The sequence below is a fragment of the Oncorhynchus keta genome, chromosome 15 (genome assembly GCF_023373465.1).
Source record: "Oncorhynchus keta strain PuntledgeMale-10-30-2019 chromosome 15, Oket_V2, whole genome shotgun sequence".
Taxonomy (NCBI): Eukaryota; Metazoa; Chordata; class Actinopteri; order Salmoniformes; family Salmonidae; genus Oncorhynchus; species Oncorhynchus keta.
This window is the reverse complement of record NC_068435.1, coordinates 27,905,022-27,923,324: the sequence shown is the minus strand read 5'-3', so window position 1 is coordinate 27,923,324 and position 18,303 is coordinate 27,905,022. Positions and strand designations below refer to the sequence as shown.

Below are 18,303 nucleotides of genomic sequence, written 5' to 3'. Positions count from 1 at the left end.
ACAATCAGTCATATATTGCACAAATCTGGCCTTTATGGAAGTGGCAAGAAGAAAGCAATTTCTTAAAGATATCCATAAAAAGTGTTTTTAAAGTTTGCCACAAGCCACCTGGGAGACACACCAAACATGTGGAAGAAGGTGCTCTGGTCAGATGAAACCAAAATTGAACTTTTTGGCAACAATGCAAAACGTTATGTTTGGCGCAAAAGCAACACAGCTCATCACCCTGAACACATCATCCCCACTGTCAAACATGGTGGTGGCAGCATCATGGTTTGGGCCTGCTTTTCTTCAGCAGGGACAGGGAAGATGGTTAAAATTTATGGGAATATGGATGGAGCCAAATACAGGACCATTCTGGAAGAAAACCTGATGGAGTCTGCAAAAGACCTGAGACTGGGACGGAGATTTGTCTTCCAACAAGACAATGATCCAAAACATAAAGCAAAATCTACATGGAATGGTTCAAAAATAAACATATCCAGGTGTTAGAATGGCCAAGTCAAAGTCCAGACCTGAATCCAATCGAGAATCTGTGGAAAGAACTGAAAACTGCTGTTCACAAATGCTCTCCATCCAACCTCACTGAGCTCGAGCTGTTTTGCAAGGAGGAATGGGAAAAAATGTCAGTCTCTCGATGTGCAAAACTGATAGAGACATACCCCAAGTGACTTACAGCTGTAATCGCAGCAAAAGGTGGCGCTACAAAGTATTAACTTAAGGGGGCTGAATAATTTTGCACGCCCAATTTTTCAGTTTTTGATTTGTTAAAAAAGTTTGAAATATCCAATAAATGTCGTTCCACTTCATGATTGTGTCCCACTTGTTGATTCTTCACAAAAAAATACAGTTTTATATCTTTATGTTTGAAGCCTGAAATGTGGCAAAAGGTCGCAAAGTTCAAGGGGGCCGAATACTTTCGCAAGGCACTGTACTTTATGTTCGTATTCTTCTCTTTTATTATTTCTTATTGTTGTTGCATTGTTGAAAAGGAACCTGCAAGTGAGCATTTCCTTTTGGGCGGTGTATACCGTTTGTACCCTGTACATGATATGACTAATAACTCTATGATGAAGTGAATGGGACTTTCTCCATGCCCCTAAATGAACCATCCAGCAACGTGTTTTATTAGTATGCTGCTGTGCCTTGAGAGTTCTGGTGTGTGTTTTGGAAAGTGGTTTCCATGGTGACAGCAGCAAAGTGGGCAGCTTTACCTTTTGTTGTTGCGAGACAATTTGGTGCTGGACTGGCGAGGGGCCTGAGAGGGCCAAGAGGGGTAAACCACAGTCAGTCAGTGCAGAAGGGCCAGGGAGGGGTGAGAGGGGAGATAGAGGGAGAGGAGGGGGTAGAGAAGGCGATAGAATAAGGGGGTCCCACAGAGCCAAAAGAACACTGTGGTCTGTCATGCTGGGCAAAACTCTGTGTGAAGAGATAGCTCTGGCCCATCAAAACCAGCCAGGACAATAAAGCTACAAGTTTTGTTCTGATGCAGCCTTGATTCATTTCACTCTCTCTCTTTGGTCTTGTGTTCTGGCGGTCTTTGTCTCTCTATGCAATATTGTGTCTTATGATTTTACAGCAGTAAATGTCATAGGTTGCTGTGTTCCATACTGACTGACTGTGGGGCCAGTATTTTACATCCCACTGATCCCAGATCAGAATCTCTCTCTAAGTTAGCTATATCAGCACAATAACTCCTTATCATACATCACATATATCTTTCTCTCCTTCTGTACAGGGCTCTATCCAGCAGCTGGTGATCAAATCAGACCCCAGGGCTGCAGAGGAGCAGTGTGAGGAAGATGATCCCTATGTGAGTGTTTACACACCACAGCCTGACAATACACATTCAGTTCTATTGATATGTATGCATCCATAGCCTTGAGCTCCTGACATTCTAGAGGCCTCACCAGCACAAATGATTGACTAACGTGTTGAGCGTTTGGCTGGCAGGACTTTTATCCATGGCTTGACTTTGCATAAAGATGGCTCCCCATAGTGTTCAAAATAGGGAATACTGGTTGATTTTCACTTTAACTGGCTCTCACACACATCCATAGCTGCCACTACTCTTGCCTTTCTTCGCCTAAATTACGTGAATTAAGAGTTTTCTCTACTGGTTAGTTAGGGAAATTCTACTTCTAGGTCACTGGTGTCAATATTGTGTTTAGATGGGTGGTGATGTCTTCTGTATTCCAGGCTTCTGGGGATGGGAGTGGGGCCGAAACGATGAATGACATGAAACGAAGAAAGGAAACAGCAAGGGTGAGCATGGGGTGAGAGAGATTGTATTCAGTGAGAGGCTGTCAACGGACACTGGTTGAGCAGAGGTGAGAGAAAGAACATCCACCCACTCAACTAAGATTGGCTTGGACAAGGAACGTCGCTGCCTGAGCAACACTTTGACGTGCAGTGGAGCATCTGTCTGTTTTATCAGTTTCAATTTGTACTGGTACAAAACACAAGTACCTAATAGTGAACACTTGGGGCACATATTCCAGTAGAGGGATTCAGTTCCTCTCTCCCCAGTTACTAGCCTGCTAACATTTTTGCACTCGCTAAGTCTAGGAGTCCTAAGCCTTGTTACATGTCTGTAGCCTGAATGAATGTGTGCATTTATTTGAGAAATCAGCATTTGAGGACTGTGTTGAATGCACATCACTGCATGGAAAGACACGTTTACAGCCCTGCACACATCCAGTATATCGCAGATAACGGACCCCTTGTGTGAGGGCGTGCATACATCTGGAAACGGTTCAGTAAATCCCCTAAAAACGGCCACACACATGTTGAAATTCCAATGCACGTTTAACGGCAGTTGCAATACATCTCCACCCAAGTCTCACCCATAAGTATCAGTAAATAACCGTGTACTTGTTTAAGGCTGTGCTTATTCGCCGCAATGAATGCTAATCAGTAGGTGCTGTATGTCACTGGAATATTAGAAATACAATTATTGAATTAGTGAATGTATTATCACCACACCTCAGGGTTCCTACACTTTTTATTCCACTATCGAGGTGTTCCCTACATCGCAGTTCCTTGAATAAAACACAAATCCACTTAAGTCACATCTTGAAGGACGATCATTTATTTCAGCAGAGAGAAGAATAGTCTCTGCATTTAGGCTAAGCAGGGCCTGAAACTAAAGCAACCACCGTGGAGGAATCTTGCCAGTACTCTGATTTTTATATTTATTTTACTTTCAATCATCTTTGCATTACAATTGTGGTGCTTACATTTGTGTAAACAGGTAAGCACCAGATTAAGGAAATATGAACGAGCCTATTCAAAATTCAAGGGTAAACAAAATAAATCAGATACAGTACTGAGAGTCATCCAGCGTCGCCCAGGGCGAGCATACATTATGGTTACTGTAGGGCTATAGTGTTGAGGGTAGAAGACCAGATGCTCTCAGACTATGAGAGAAAACAGTCAGATGAAGAAAACACTGCTACTCCAGCTGCTCTCTCTGGAGTGATCCATGTCTCCTTCAGGGCCAAAAAGTCAAGGGACTGAAGGGCAGCAGAGATGAACTCGCCATTTTGACCGCAGGTCCAAACACTGCCAAAGACCCAAAATTCCACATGGGTTGTGTGCAGGGTACAGTACTTTAGAAGGGTTGCAGACAAGGGGTGGGGAGCATCTGCAAAGCCTACAGGGAGAGGTGTGAACAGGTATAGAAAACACATTGTTGACAAAGCTATCAAAAAAACAATTAGATCTGTAAATAACTAGGTAAGATACTAAAAGGAGAGAGTGGTGTGGCGCCATCCTCTTAACACTAATTGCCTAGCAGAGGTGGGTAGCACACCTCCCTTTACTAATTGCCTAGGAGAGGTGAAATCACTCCCCCCTCCAATACAGCCACTGATTACCAAAACAAATCACCCTGCCCATTGATCCTGATTGATGTGTCAACAACTATTTGCAAATTATGAGCAGTCAGGAGTTCACACACCAAATAGGCTACTGGGAAGACAGGCAGCACTTAAAATAGATGGCCGTAGTTAGCAAAAAGACAGTACTAGACCACAACAGATATAGACTAAATATATACTTATCACTCCTGGACATAAGAGTCCTCTAGGTATAGAATGAAGCATACGGAGATGGAGCCTGATAAGCTGGTTATATAGACTCGGAAAAGTAGCTACTGTAGCTCACTCATTTTTCACTCAGTCAAAAACACTTAAATTATACATCAAAATGAACAGACAACTCACAATTTATAACAATCTCTAGATTTTGAAAAAGCAAAAAGTTCAGGGCCAGCTCCGTGTTGGCCAGTCCAAGCAGATTAGAATTTGTTCAGATGGTGACGAAACATAAATATGTACAAAAAGGAAAAATACCAAACTAAAGACCTCATGGCCACCAAACAAACCCAGCAACCTCACGGCTTTCCCCGTGGGAGACTGACTGACGATCACCTTAATTGGCAGCACTTGGTGTGCTTATCAACCAGGCTCAGCATTTGGACAAGGTTGCTGCTGCCCCCTGTGGGAAGGGAGTGTGGAAGTATAACCTGGATAGTGTGTTTGTCTATGGCCTAACACTAATGTTCCCCCCATATTAAGTATTTGCACTGGCCTTTGATGTGTCTTATGTCTACTGGTAGCAGTGGTTGTTTATAAGGAAAATGTGGCCAACCACCACATCCTTGTCAATAGGAAGCAAACACAGATACAGTGTCTGTTTCTCTTCCATTCTGGGGGTGCTCCAGATTCTGGCCATGTGTAAGCTACATTCGCTTTCATCCTCCCACCACTAGCCTTGTAACACACTGTACTTGTCCCAGAATGTCATGTCACTCTGCCCTTAAACATCCCACAATCTGACCCCAATAACTACATATAAATATAAGATGTAAGCTGTCTGTTCTTATTATTCTTATTTGATTCTCGTCCAAATGTTTTAGATCGCTAGATGTTTCCTGTATATTTAAAATAAGTTGCACATTGTTTTACAAATTTACTTACCTCTCTCTCGCGCGCTCTCTCTTTCTCGCATTCTCTTTATCGCTCTCTCTTCCTCGTAAATGTTTTTCTCCCTCCAGCCAGAGGACATGCTGAGCGGGCCTGTGCGAGCCCCGCCCACAGAGTCTCCGGAGGTGGAGCTAGATGAGTATTCAGGACACCTGACCCCCACAGAGGAGGCCCATCAGGAGATGCATCTCAGAGGTGGGGAAGGCAGGTTCACCATGCACTTATCCTATCATCTTATGGCAGTCCAGGGAAATAACTGATGAGCTCTTGATTTAACTCGTCCGGTGACTATGTCAACTGTTACTGGATTTTCTCCTTGCATTGATCAATCTTATCTGTCGTTCACTGGTTGATATCGTTGGTTGAATACATCATATATCCCTACCTGGTTAACATTATTGAAGCCTCATTGGTTAATCCTATTGGTGTCTCTTGTTCCTCTCTCAGGACCCCACCAGACAGAGGAGCCAGAGATGTCAGGGGATGTAAGTAATAGCTTAGATGTTACGTGCCTCAAAACCTAATGTCCCTTAAATGCTTAATTAATGATTCAGTATTTAATACATCTTCTTATACAACATTCTCCTCTTTGTGCTGATCATCAGGGTGGACCTCTTAGCCACAGACTGAAAGGAGAGCGAGGAGAGCCTGGGCCTATAGGACCTGCTGGTCCCCGTGGCCCCCCTGGCCCCCCCACTCTCTCTGAGGGTAGAAGGTCTGGGCACCGCCAGCCAGGACCCAGGGGCCCTCTGGGGCCTTCAGGGCCAACAGGGGCCCCTGGGGTGCCAGGGAAGGACGGACAGCAGGTGAGATTTATGTCATTATAATCATCCACTACTCTGTGATCGTAGTACATGTTTGATTATGTTTTCTATTACCTTCACTTGACAAGACTGAAAAGATACATCAAAGAAGTGTTCAATTCTTTTTAGGGAAGCAAGGGTGAAGATGGAGATCCAGTGAGTAAATCTGGTCTTGTGTCAAATGTGTACTGTTCTGTCATGGTCATACATAAATACTGTATGTCTTAAGAAATGACAGAATCTATGGCAATACCCACAGGGACAGAGAGGACCTCAAGGTTTCCCAGGTTTGGCAGGGGAGGTTGGAGTCAAAGGAGACAAGGTACAGTAATAAAAGATGTTAGAAGGAAAAATGTATATTCAATGTGTGTGAGATAGGCAGTTAGTCAAACCCTTTGTTCTTTTGTTCTCTTCTGTGCAGGGGGACCCAGGAGCAGGACTACCAGGGCCTCCAGGCCCCCCTGGACCTCCCGGACCCCTCAGATCACACAGTGTGCCAGTGGGTAGCAGTGTAACATCCTGAAAACATTGGGTTGAACTGCGGATCAAGTGGGGATTCGTCTTTAACTGCCTGTTTTCTGTTGCATTGCAGTATGGAGAGGATGCACTCGGCTCTGGTTTTGGAGACCTTGACAATACAGAATTGATCAGAGTAAGAACGTTCATTCTGCTGTCAGCCTATCTGTTATGTTTTTCTCTAATAAAATGTCTCTAGGAGGAGTATTTTAGCCACATACTGCCAGCCTGATCTCGCAAGATTTCATTTTTTAAAACATCATCACATCACTATAGGTTTCACTACACTTCAGGCTTGAAGTAGGAGGCTACAAGTGTTCATCTCTCAATGTTAAACATGTGCTATGGCATCCCATATCCAACAGGTGGTGGTGTTTCATCTGATCACCTACTGTATAGTTGAGACCAATCCACTATAGTGATGTGATAATTTTATGATTTTCTCCTAGGGTCCTCCTGGCCCTCCAGGTCAACCTGGCCCCCCAGGACCCACCAGCCCCTTCAATGCCTCGGAAGGCCTGTTCACTGGACAACCAGGTCCTCCTGGCAGATATGGCCTTGTTGGGAAACCTGGACCTCCGGTGAGTTGTCTATCTCATGTTCTCCCTAATATCCATTATTGATGTTTCCACCTGTTACCACTCATTTTCAACTGTTGTTGATGTTCCCACCCTTATTTTGTATTGTAAATGTTATTTTATATTCTGTATGTGTATGCATTGTAGTTGACAGTGGTTTCCTCTCCACTCTCTGTTGTTATTGACCTGGTTGTCCCTGGCCTTTATTGTTTCAGGTGAATGAGGATTGGTTTAGTGGTTCTGGCTTGGGCTCTGAGTTTGGCTCTGAGTTTGGCTCAGGGTTGTTCGGCTCTGGGCTTGGTTCTGGCGAGGTATTTCCCTGGTTCCTTCACTGAACCAGTAGGCTTGAAAAGGCAGACTGTTCTCTCCAACAGTCAACCATGTTTTCTAACAGCCTGCGCCATTTAACTTACTGTACATGGGATGAGTGTGTGTGTGTCTTTGTGTGTGTGTCACTGGCATACCACATAAGGTTGGGGGCCCCACTAGCTCTGTGGGCCTTTTGTGTTTTTATATTCTTAAAAGTAGCCACCCTTTTGCCTTGATGAAAACCTTGCACACTCTTGGCATTCTCTCAACCAGCTTCATGAGGTAGTCACCTGGAATGTATTTCAATTAACAGGTGTGCCTTGTGAAAAGTTAATTTGTGGCATTTCTTTCCTCCTTAATGCGTTTGAGCCAATCAGTTGTGTTGTCACATGGTAGGGGTGGTATACAGAAAATAGCACTATTTGGTAAAAGACCAAGTCCTTATTATGGCAAGAACAGCTCAAATTAGCAAAGAGAAACAACAGTCCATCAAAACTTTAAGACATGAAGGTCAGTCAAACCGGAAACTTTGAACGTTTCTTCAAGTGCAGTCGCTAAAACCATCAAGCGCTATGATGAAACTGGCTCTCATGAGGACCGCCTCATGTAAAAATAAAGAAAAACCCTTGAATGAGTAGGTGTGTCCAAACGTTTGACTGGTACTCTATATGAACAGGTCACAAGCCATGGCAAAACTGTTTAGAATTACAGAACATTAGCTGTAAAATTGCAACATTTTCTCTCATCCTTATGGCAAAATGTGTAAAATAGACAGTAATTATGTTTAAAATGCAAAATTCTCTCACCCACATTGCAAAATGTGTAGAATATCATGAAATGAGCTATACAACTAAAATGTTTTCTCTCTGCCCCATGGCAATAATATGTGTGGAATTGCAAGAAATTTAGCTTTAAAACAGCATCATTTCTCTCAACCCCCATGACAAAATGTGTAGAATAGCATTCTCTTTGCCCATGGCAAAATATGTAGAACCTCCTCCCCCCCAAAAAAAACTTCTAACAGGGGGGGGCTTGCTCAGACCTTGCGGAGGCCCCACGAAACTGCGGTACGCCACTCCTGTGTGTGTGTGCGGCACATGTGCCTCTGCTTTGAATTGTTTACCCATCTATGAAACCATCATGGGGTCTATGCTCATTCCCAATCCTCTCATTTAGCGGGAAACAACCCAGGTTGGACTTTAACGGCCTTGATGGACATTAAGCTTGAGCTATGTGCTTCATAGATTAAACATGGTCAAGCTACTGTACATTGGAGAGAACCTGCCTTTTTATATAAGTCTGTTGCCTGCGTGCTTTCACTAACTGCATTTATGGAGCTTGCCCTTTATTTTTTACAGTCAATGAGCCATGTTGTTCCTTCAGGAATGGCAAAAGGGACAATGGTGGCACAGGCTGGCAATGATTTATATTTAAAAAAATGTACAACTATTTAGACAGAGGAATGCTATATTTTATGTTGCAAAGTAACTAATTCTGAGGGATTCAATAAAGTTACAAAATAATCAATAATTACTATGTCGAGAAACCTTTTAAATGAATTTTCGAACGTTATCTTTGCAACAGTATCTATGGTTGCTACTATCACTCGAAGGAAAGCAACACAGTCTTGGTCATGGTTGACTAGTCACTTGTGGGACCTGTTTGTGCATGAAATTCAGAGAGCGGCGGTTGTGACATCACATCTCTCTGCTGTTGATTTCAGGGTCAACCTGGTCTGGATGGGGATGTTGGGCCGACGGGGCCTAAAGGTCTGAAGGTAAAATGATAGTTACTCTGGAGGCTATTGGCGGCATTTGATCCCCTAAGCTGATTTGATCCCCTATAATCAATTCCATTGCAAATGTTTACATTAACCGATCTCTCTTCCTCACATAGGGTGAACAAGGACGAGTTGGACCGAAGGTATTTCTAACCATCTGATAACTCAGTTATCAGTTATAAAATGCATTAATCAAACAATGAGACCTAAGTTCCTAATCATGCTGCTGACACGCAGTAACATTGACTTTACAATAAAGTCAAAACTATTCCATGTTCTTCATAGTAAGTTTAATGGGCCTATTCTTCCCTGCAGGGTGAACCAGGTGACCAAGGGTTGGCAGGAGCTACAGGGCTGAGGGGACCAGAGGGGAAGAGGGGTGACACTGGCCCTCGGGGGCTGCCTGGCCCCCCCGGACCCCCAGGAGCAGGATTGTTTGTCGAGGTGCTGTTTTGTTGATTTTACTGTTGAGTCAGTTTCCTATCATACGGTTGACTTGTTTTGTCTCTATTGATTCTGAATGCAACAATGTTGTGTGTTGATGCTTGCAGGATATGGAGGGGTCTGGGAAGAATGACATGCTCCTTGGTGTAGGACTCAAAGGCCCTCAGGTGAGTGAGAGTGGTGTATGTGTGTGTCTCCTGTAGTTTTGAAGTACTTGTAAATGGTCTTTCTCCTTAAGTTTCCATGAGAATAACTGTTATTATCTACTCTCTTCTATAGGGACCTCCTGGTCTTCCTGGCTCTGCAGGACCAAAGGTAAGATTACAAACATGAAATTTTCCACTTGAACATTTCTGACTTGATTTGCCCTAACTTAAAATGGGACATTTTCAGCTTCCAGGAATTGTGTACAAATCCTTGCGACATGGGGCCATGCTGAAACATGAGGTGATAGCAGCGGATGAATGGCAAGACAATGTGCCTCAGGATCTTGTCAGGGTATCCCTGTGCATTCAGATTACCATCAACAAAATGCATTTGTGTTTGTTGTCCATTGCGCTATGCCTGCCCATACCATAACCCCATTGCCACCATGGGGCACTCTGTTCACAATCTTGACATCAGCAAACCGCTCGCCAACACGACTCAAAACACGCCATCTGACATCTGCCCGGTACAGTTGAAAAGGGGATTCATCTGTGAAAACCACACTTCTCCAATGTGCCAGTGGCTATTGAAGGGGAGCATTTGCCCACTGAAGTTGGTTACGACACAGAACTGGTCAAGAATCTGGTGAGCACACAGATGAGCTTCCCTGAGATGGTTTCTGACTGTTTGTGCAGAAATTCTTCGGTTGTGCAAACCCACAATTTCATCAGCCTTCCGGATGGCTGGTCTCAGACAACCCGCAGGTGAAGAATCCGGATGTGGAGGTCCTGGGCTAAAGTGGTTACATGTGGTCTGCGGTTGTGAGGCCAAATTCTTAAAATTACGTTAGAGGTGGCTTATTGTAGAGAAATTAACATTAAATTATCTGGCAACAGCTCTGGTGTACATTCCTGCAGTCATTATGCCAATTGCACAGTCCCTCAAAACTTGAGACATCTGTGGCATTGTGTTACGTGACAAAACTGCACATTTTAGAGTGGCCTTTTATTGTCCCAACACAAGGTGCACCTGTGTAATGATCATGCTGTTTAATCAACTTCTTGATATGCCACACCTGTCAGGTGGATGGATTATCTTGACAAAGGAGAAATTCTCACTCAGGGATGTAAACAGATTGGAGAGAAATACGTTTTTTGTGCACATGGACAATTTCTAAGATTTCAGCTCATGAAACATGGGATCAACACTTTACATGTTGCGTTTATATTTTTGTTCAGTGTTGGTTCACATGGAAATCTGATAAGTTGTATATCCTGTTTGTTTTCTACAGGGTGAAGATGGGAAGGTTGGGGCTCCTGGGTTGTCAGTGAAGGTTGGTTGCATCTATTTTACACCACCTTCTACAATAATGATGGACATTGATGGTTGTGTCTCCATATACTGTGTAATTTATCCTGTCTTCAGCTTTATTCGGTCTCTTTTCAGGGTGAGCCTGGTGCTCTGGGCCCTGAGGGACTCCAAGGGCTAGCTGGACTTCCTGGTGCCAGGGTCAGTATTGAACCACGTGCAGTAACCATGAATTTAAGTCTTAGCTAAACCCAGGGATTAAAGTAGATTTAATTGATGTGTCCACTGCTGTCCGCGCGTGTGTCGGTCACGGCCAGTCATCTCTGCCGAGCCAAAATGTTTGTGTTCACGTCCAACCACACTGCATTTTGTAGCATTTAACACCCGTTTTCAAGTCCATTCGCACATTTTTCATGTGGCTGACAGGCAGTTATGATACATTTTGATTTAATAACCTACAGTTTTCTTGCGATCTTTATTTTTTATAATTGTTGAAGTCTCATGTTTTACCGGTACAGTGCACCCCCACTATTTCCGTACCGGCTTACTTTCATCTACTTACTGTCTTACTACGAAGGTGTTTGATATGCTATGCTTTCTTTACTTGTCTCTCCCCAGGGATTGAAAGGAGACAAAGGCGATCCAGGACCAAAGGTACATTTAGGGTTAGACAGCAGAACGACTCCAAACTAACCCTGTTGTGAGCTGTTCTTCTACCCTCATCTACTGTCCATCATATATTACGTGTGGTTGCATCAAAGCTTGTTACAACATTATAGACCAGCAGCTACTCTTCCTGGGGTCCAGCAAAATTAAGGCAGTTTTTACTATTTTAAAAACATTACGATACATTCACAACACACTGTGTGCCCTCAGGCTCCTACTCCACCACTACCACATATCTACAGTACTAAATCCATGTGTATGTATAGTGTGTATGTTATCGTGTGTCTGTGCCACTCTTCCATAAGGTGTTTTTTATCTGTTTTTTTTTAAATACAATTTTACTGCTTGCGTCAGTTACTTGATGTGGAATAGAGTTCCATGTAGACATGGCTCTATGTAGTACTGTGTGCCTCCCATAGTCTGTTCTGGACTTGGGGACTGTGAAGAGACCTCTTGTGGCATGTCTTGTGGGTTATGCATGGGTGTCCGAGCTGTGTGCCAGTAGTTTAGACAGACAGCTTGGTGCATTCAACATGTCAATACCTCTCATAAATAAAAGTAGTGATGAAATCACTCTCTCCTCCACTTTCAGCCAGGAGAGATTGAGATGCATATTATGAATATTAGCTCTCTGGTTCTCCATGTGATGTTGAGTTCATGGGGGGGGGTATCCTAACTGTCCTGTGTGCTGTGTCTTCCAGGGAGAGTGTGGTCCTGATGGACACAGTGTACCTGGTTCTCCTGGTCCTCCCGGCTCTCCAGGTCCCATCATCAATCTGCAGGATGTACGTCCACCCCTCACAACTCCCATCCTCTGTCTGGGTGCTGTTTCGCAAATAAAACACACACATTGACCAGGAATAGAGCTGTTGTGGTTAATTAAGGGGTTATTACCTTCATGAGTATTCATAACCAAATTGGTGTGCACACGTACAGTGAGGGAAAAAAGTATTTGATCCCCTGCTGATTTTCTACGTTTGCCCACTGTGTTACGGCTTCCTTCCGTCGAAAGAGAGTCGGACCAAAATGCAGCGTGGTTAGTTCGATACATCTTTAATAATGAAAACACGAACAAATACAAAAAACACAGCCTATCTGGTGAACACTAACACAGAGACAGGAACAATCACCCACGAAACACTCAAAGAATATGGCTGCCTAAATATGGTTCCCAATCAGAGACAACAATAATCACCTGCCTCTGATTAAGAACCGCCTCAAGTCAACCATAGACTTTCCTAGACAACCCTACTCAGCCACAATCCCAATACCTACTAAAACCCCAATACAAAAACACACCACAAAATAAACCCATGTCACACCCTAGCCTGACCAAATAAATGAAGACAAACATACATACTTCGACCAGGGCGTGACAGAACCCCCCCTAAGGTGCGGACTCCCGGACGCACATCAAAACAATAGGGAGGGTCCGGGTGGGCGTCTGTCCATGGTGGCGGCCCCGGCTCGGGACGTGGACCCCACTCCATCAATGTCTTAGTTCCTCCCCCTCGCGTCCTAGGATAGTCCACCCTCGCCGCCGACCATGGCCTAGTAGTCCTCACCCAGAACCCCACTGGACTGAGGGGCAGCTCGGGACTGAGGGGCAGCTCGGGACTGAGGGGAAGCTCGGGACTGAGGGGAAGCTCGGGACTGAGGGGAAGCTCGGCACTGAGGGGAAGCTCGGCACTGAGGGGAAGCTCAGCACTGAGGGGAAGCTCAGGCAGGTAGTTGGTTCCGGCAGATCCTGGCTGGCTGGCGGATCTGGAAGAGTCTGGTTGACTGGCGGATCTGGAAGTGTCTGGTTGACTGGCAGATCTGGAAGAGTCTGGCTGACTGGCAGATCTGGAAGAGTCTGGCTGACTGGCAGATCTGGAAGAGTCTGGCTGACTGGCAGATCTGGAAGAGTCTGGCTGACTGGCAGATCTGGAAGAGTCTGGCTGACTGGCAGATCTGGAAGAGTCTGGCTGACTGGCATATCTGGAAGAGTCTGGCTGACTGGCAGATCTGGAAGAGTCTGGCAGATCTGGAAGAGTCTGGCTGACTGGCAGATCTGGAAGAGTCTGGCTGACTGGCAGATCTGGAAGAGTCTGGCTGACTGGCAGATCTGGAAGAGTCTGGCTGACTGGCGGATCCTGGCGGATCTGGAAGATCATGGCTGACTGGCAGATCTGGAAGATCATGGCTGACTGGCGGATCCTGGCTGACTGGCGGATCCTGGCTGACTGGCGGATCTAGCTGCTCTGGCTGCTCCATGCAGACTGGCAGCTCTGGCTGCTCCATGCAGACTGGCAGCTCTGGCTGCTCCATGCAGACTGGCAGCTCTGGCTGCTCCATGCAGACTGGCAGCTCTGGCTGCTCCATGCAGACTGGCAGCTCTAGCTGCGCTAAAGAGGCAGGAGACTCCAGCAGCGCTGTAGAGGAGGAAGGCTCCGGCAGCGCTGAACAGGCGGGAGGCTCCGGCAGCGCAGGAGAGGAGAAAGGCTCTGGCAGTGCAGGAGAGGAGAAAGGCTCCGACAGCGCTGAACAGGCGGGAGGCTCCGGCAGCGCAGGAGAGGAGAAAGGCTCTGGCAGCGCTAAACAGGCGGGACGCACTGAAGGCCTGGTGCGTGGTGCAGGCACTGGTGGTACTGGACCGAGGACACGCACAGGAAGCCTGGTGCGGGGAGCTGCCACTGGAGGACTGGTGTGTGAAGGTGGCACAGGATGGACCGGACCGTGAAGGCGTACTGGAGAGCCTGAGAGCAGGACTGGCACAGGACGTGCAAGGCTAGGGAGGTGCACAGGAGGCCTGGTGCGTGAGACTGGCACAATCTTCACCAGCCGACTAACACGCACCTCAGGACGAGAATGGAGCGCTGACCAAGGTGTCATCAAATCCCCGACACGCTCCGTCGGGCGAATATCTTGCATCCTACGCCAAATCAACTGCTCTCTCTTCACTCTCCTCCAATTCAATTAACATCTCCTCGAGTGTCTCCTCATCTCCCATCTGTTCACTCTCCTCCATTCTGTCCAATAATTCCTCGACCCTCTCAGACTCAGCCCTCAGCTTCGCCGATAGCTCCGATAACATCCATGGCTCCTTACGGTAAACAGGGGGAGTTGGCTCAGGTCTGAACCCTGACTCTGCCACACTCTCCCTGAGCCCCCCCAATAAATTTTGGGGGCTGACTCTCGGTCTTCCGTCCGCGCCGCCATGCCTGCTTCGCCAACTCCATTCTCCGATAACCTGCTTCGCACTGCTCCAGCGAATCCCAGGCGGGCTCCGGCACTCTCTCTGGGTCGACCCAGGTCGTGTACTCTAAACTTTGCTCCTGCTGCCGCTGCCTGTCACCACGCTGCTTGGTCCGGGTGTGGTGGGTGATTCTGTTACGGCTTTCTTCCGTCGAAAGAGAGTCTGACTAAAATTCAGCGTGGTTAGTTCGATACATCTTTAATAATGAAAACACGAACAAATACAAAAAACAACAAACGGAACGTGAACCTATACAGCCTATCTGGTGAACACTAACACAGAGACAAGAACAATCACCCACGAAACACTCAAAGAATATGGCTGCCTAAGTATGGTTCCCAATCAGAGACAACAATAATCACCTGCCTCTGATTAAGAACCGCCTCAAGGCAACCATAGACTTTCCTAGACAACCCTACACAGCCACAATCCCAATACGTCCTAAAACCCCAATACAAAAACACACCACAAAATAAACCCATGTCACACCCTGGCCTGACCAAATAAATGAAGACAAACATACATACTTCGACCAGGGCGTGACACACTGACAAAGAAATGATCAGTGTATAATTGTAATGGTAGGTTTATTTGAACAGTGAGAGACAGAATAACAACAAAAAAATCCAGAAAAACCCATGTCAAAAATGTTATCGGTTGATTTGCATTTTGGCTGTGTGTTTTGGGTCATTGTCATGCTGGAATACCCATCCACGACCCATTTTCAATGCCCTGGCTGAGGGAAGGAGGTTCTCACCCAAGATTTGATGGTACATGGCCCCGTCCATCGTTTGATGCGGTGAAGTTGTCCTGTTCCCTTAGCAGAAAAACACCCCAAAGCATAATGTTGCCGCCTCCATGTTTGATGGTGGGGATGGTGTTCTTGGGGTCATAGGCAGCATTCCTCCTCCTCCAAACACGGCGAGTTGAGTTGATGCCAAAGAGCTCCATTTTGGTCTCTTCTGACCACAACACTTTCACCCAGTTGTCCTCTGAATCATTCAGATGTTCACTGGCAAACTTCAGACGGGCATGTATATGTGCTTTCTTGAGCAAGGGGACCTTGTGGGCGCTGCAGGATTTCAGTCCTTCACGGCGTAGTGTGTAACCAATTGTTTTCTTGGTGACTATGGTCCCAGCTGCTTTGAGATCATTGACAAGATCCTCCCGTGTAGTTCTGGGCTGATTCCTCACCGTTCTAATGATCATTGCAATTCCACGAGGTGAGAACTTGCATGGAGCCCCAGGCCGAGGGAGATTGACAGTTCTTTTGTGTTTCTTCCATTTGCGAATAATCACACCAACTGTTGTCACCTTCTCACCAAGCTGCTTGGCAATGGTCTTTAAGCCCATTCCAGCCTTGTGTTGGTCTACAATCTTGTCCCTGACATCCTTGGAGAGCTCTTTGGTCTTGGCCATGGTGGAGAGTTTGGAATCTGATTGATTGATTGCTTCTGTGGTCAGGTGTCTTTTATACAGGTAACAAACTGAGATTAGGAGCACTCCCTTTAAGAGTGTGCTCCTAATCTCAGCTCGTTACCTGTATAAAAGACACCTGGGAGCCAGAAACCTTTCTGATTGTGAGGTGTCAATGCAAATCAATTTATAACATTTTTGACATGTGTTTTTCTGGATTTTTTTTCACTGTTCAAATAAACCTACCATTAACATTATAGACTAATCATTTCTTTGTCAGTGGGCAAACGTACAAAATCAGCAGGGGATCAAATACTTTTTCCCTCACTGTATATTACATTAAGTAACTTGAGATGTATGTTGCAATTGTATTCATCGCCATCCACTTGGTTTTCAACTATTCATAGTTTGTAAAGAATGTAAAGTGTATAGCTTGTATAGATACAGCATATTTACTATTGTAATCAGTGTGTCATATTTACCCTCAGCTCCTCCTGAACGACACAGAGGGCATGTTTCATCAGATCCGTGGGCCCCCTGGCCTGATGGTGAGAAGCACGATGTTCAGTTGATATGTATTTCTGAAACTAGTCAATTATAATTTAATGGAAATGGCCATTATGCTCTACATTAAATGGGCTGGACGCTGAAGCATGGCACATATCAATATGCCTCAGGGCAGTTTGCATTTATTGTTTTGTCATGCATGAGCAATGGCATAATGATTCATACATTCTGGTCCCATCTATCATTTGTAAAGCCAGAGTGGCCTGTTTTCAATTCCTCAATGCCTATTTACTAGAGCTAGGTTCAGCTAAGTTTCAGCCTAACCATCCAATCAACCATTAATACAACCATAATGCATAATTGATCCAGAACACATACAGTTAGGCATACAATCAATATGCTTAGCTTACTTACATTATGTATGTATACACATAATGTATGTACACACTGAATCATGATTATATCAGGTCTAAAGATTGTTGATACATTACAGCCTTGAAATGTGTGTATTCTGTGAGATGGTTGCTAATACATACTGCATAGACACTTCATGTTACTGTATTATTCCATGCGTTAATAATATGTGTGTTTTGTTGCATGTCACAGGGCCCCGAAGGAGAGCCTGGCAGAGCAGGATTCCCTGTAAGAGCAATTCCATTCTTAATGTGATAACCCCATATATAGCATGCAGGATCCTTTGTACATTTGATGAATTACTGTATTACAGATTTAATTTAGTCTTTGCTGCCATGGGAAGGAATTGGGTATTTGTATGTATTAAGGATCCCCATTAGTTTCTGCCAAGGCAGCAGCTACTCTTTCTGGGGTGCAGCAGAATTAAGTCAGTTATACAATTGAAAAAACATTACAATACATTCACAACAGATTTCACAACACATTAAGTGTGTGCCCTCAGGCCACTAATCTACTACCACATATCTACAACAAAAAAGCCATGGTACGTGTGTGTATTGTGCGTATGTTATCGTGTGTTTGCATGCAATTGTCTGTGCCTATGTTTGTGTTGCTTCACAGTCCCTGCTGTTCTATAAGGTGTATTTCTATCTGTTTTTTTTAATCTAATATTACTACCTATATGAGTTACTTGATGTGGAATAGAGTTCCATGTAGTACTGTGCGCCTCTCATAGTCTGTTCTGGACTAGGGGACTGTGAAGAGACCTCTGGTGGCATGTCTTGTGCGGTATGCATGCGTGTCTGAGCTGTGTGTCAGTAGTTCAAACAGACAGCTTGGTGCATTCAACATGTCAATATCTCTCCCAATTACAAGTAGTGATGAAATCAATCTCCCCTCCACTTTCAGCCAGGAGAGATTGACATGTTAATGTTAGCTCTCTGTGTACATCTAAGGGCCAGCCGTGCTGCCCTGTTCTGAGGCAATTGCCATTTTCCTAAGTCCCTCTTTGTGGCACTTGACCACAACTGAACAGTAGTCCAGATGTGACAAAACTAGGGCCTGTAGGACCTGCCTTGTTGATAGTGCTGTTAAGAAGGCAGAGCAGTGCTTTATTATGTACAGACTTCTCCCCATCTTAGCTACTGTTGTATGAATATGTTTTGACCAGGACAGTTTACAATCCAGG

The 18,303-nt window shown here is 45.1% G+C and overlaps 1 protein-coding gene and 1 long non-coding RNA gene across 6 annotated transcripts in view; one reads left to right on the top strand and one right to left on the bottom strand.

Annotated features, from left to right (window-relative positions):
• Window positions 1-18,303, top strand: part of LOC118395213 (collagen alpha-1(XVIII) chain-like) — a 61,086-nt gene that overhangs the window by 32,520 nt on the left and 10,263 nt on the right. For 3 of the 5 annotated variants that reach the window (XM_052463805.1, XM_052463803.1, XM_052463801.1), the window contains 22 exons: window positions 1,739-1,813; window positions 2,200-2,265; window positions 5,060-5,192; window positions 5,436-5,473; window positions 5,594-5,794; window positions 5,921-5,947; window positions 6,051-6,113; window positions 6,213-6,290; window positions 6,384-6,443; window positions 6,757-6,888; window positions 7,101-7,196; window positions 8,918-8,971; window positions 9,091-9,117; window positions 9,290-9,418; window positions 9,526-9,585; window positions 9,698-9,733; window positions 10,857-10,898; window positions 11,012-11,074; window positions 11,492-11,527; window positions 12,241-12,324; window positions 16,682-16,741; window positions 17,307-17,342. In XM_052463805.1, the coding sequence (XP_052319765.1) occupies window positions 1,739-1,813; window positions 2,200-2,265; window positions 5,060-5,192; window positions 5,436-5,473; window positions 5,594-5,794; window positions 5,921-5,947; window positions 6,051-6,113; window positions 6,213-6,290; window positions 6,384-6,443; window positions 6,757-6,888; window positions 7,101-7,196; window positions 8,918-8,971; window positions 9,091-9,117; window positions 9,290-9,418; window positions 9,526-9,585; window positions 9,698-9,733; window positions 10,857-10,898; window positions 11,012-11,074; window positions 11,492-11,527; window positions 12,241-12,324; window positions 16,682-16,741; window positions 17,307-17,342 (1,596 nt within the window). The remainder of the gene's footprint in view (window positions 1-1,738; window positions 1,814-2,199; window positions 2,266-5,059; window positions 5,193-5,435; window positions 5,474-5,593; window positions 5,795-5,920; window positions 5,948-6,050; window positions 6,114-6,212; window positions 6,291-6,383; window positions 6,444-6,756; window positions 6,889-7,100; window positions 7,197-8,917; window positions 8,972-9,090; window positions 9,118-9,289; window positions 9,419-9,525; window positions 9,586-9,697; window positions 9,734-10,856; window positions 10,899-11,011; window positions 11,075-11,491; window positions 11,528-12,240; window positions 12,325-16,681; window positions 16,742-17,306; window positions 17,343-18,303) is intronic. The other 2 variants (XM_052463802.1, XM_052463804.1) reach the window with 2 other exon arrangements.
• Window positions 3,069-4,915, bottom strand: LOC118394720 (uncharacterized). The gene is made up of 2 exons (XR_004827808.2): window positions 4,227-4,915; window positions 3,069-3,655 (listed from the first exon to the last, which is right to left on the bottom strand). It is a non-coding gene; the product is annotated as an uncharacterized LOC118394720 (long non-coding RNA).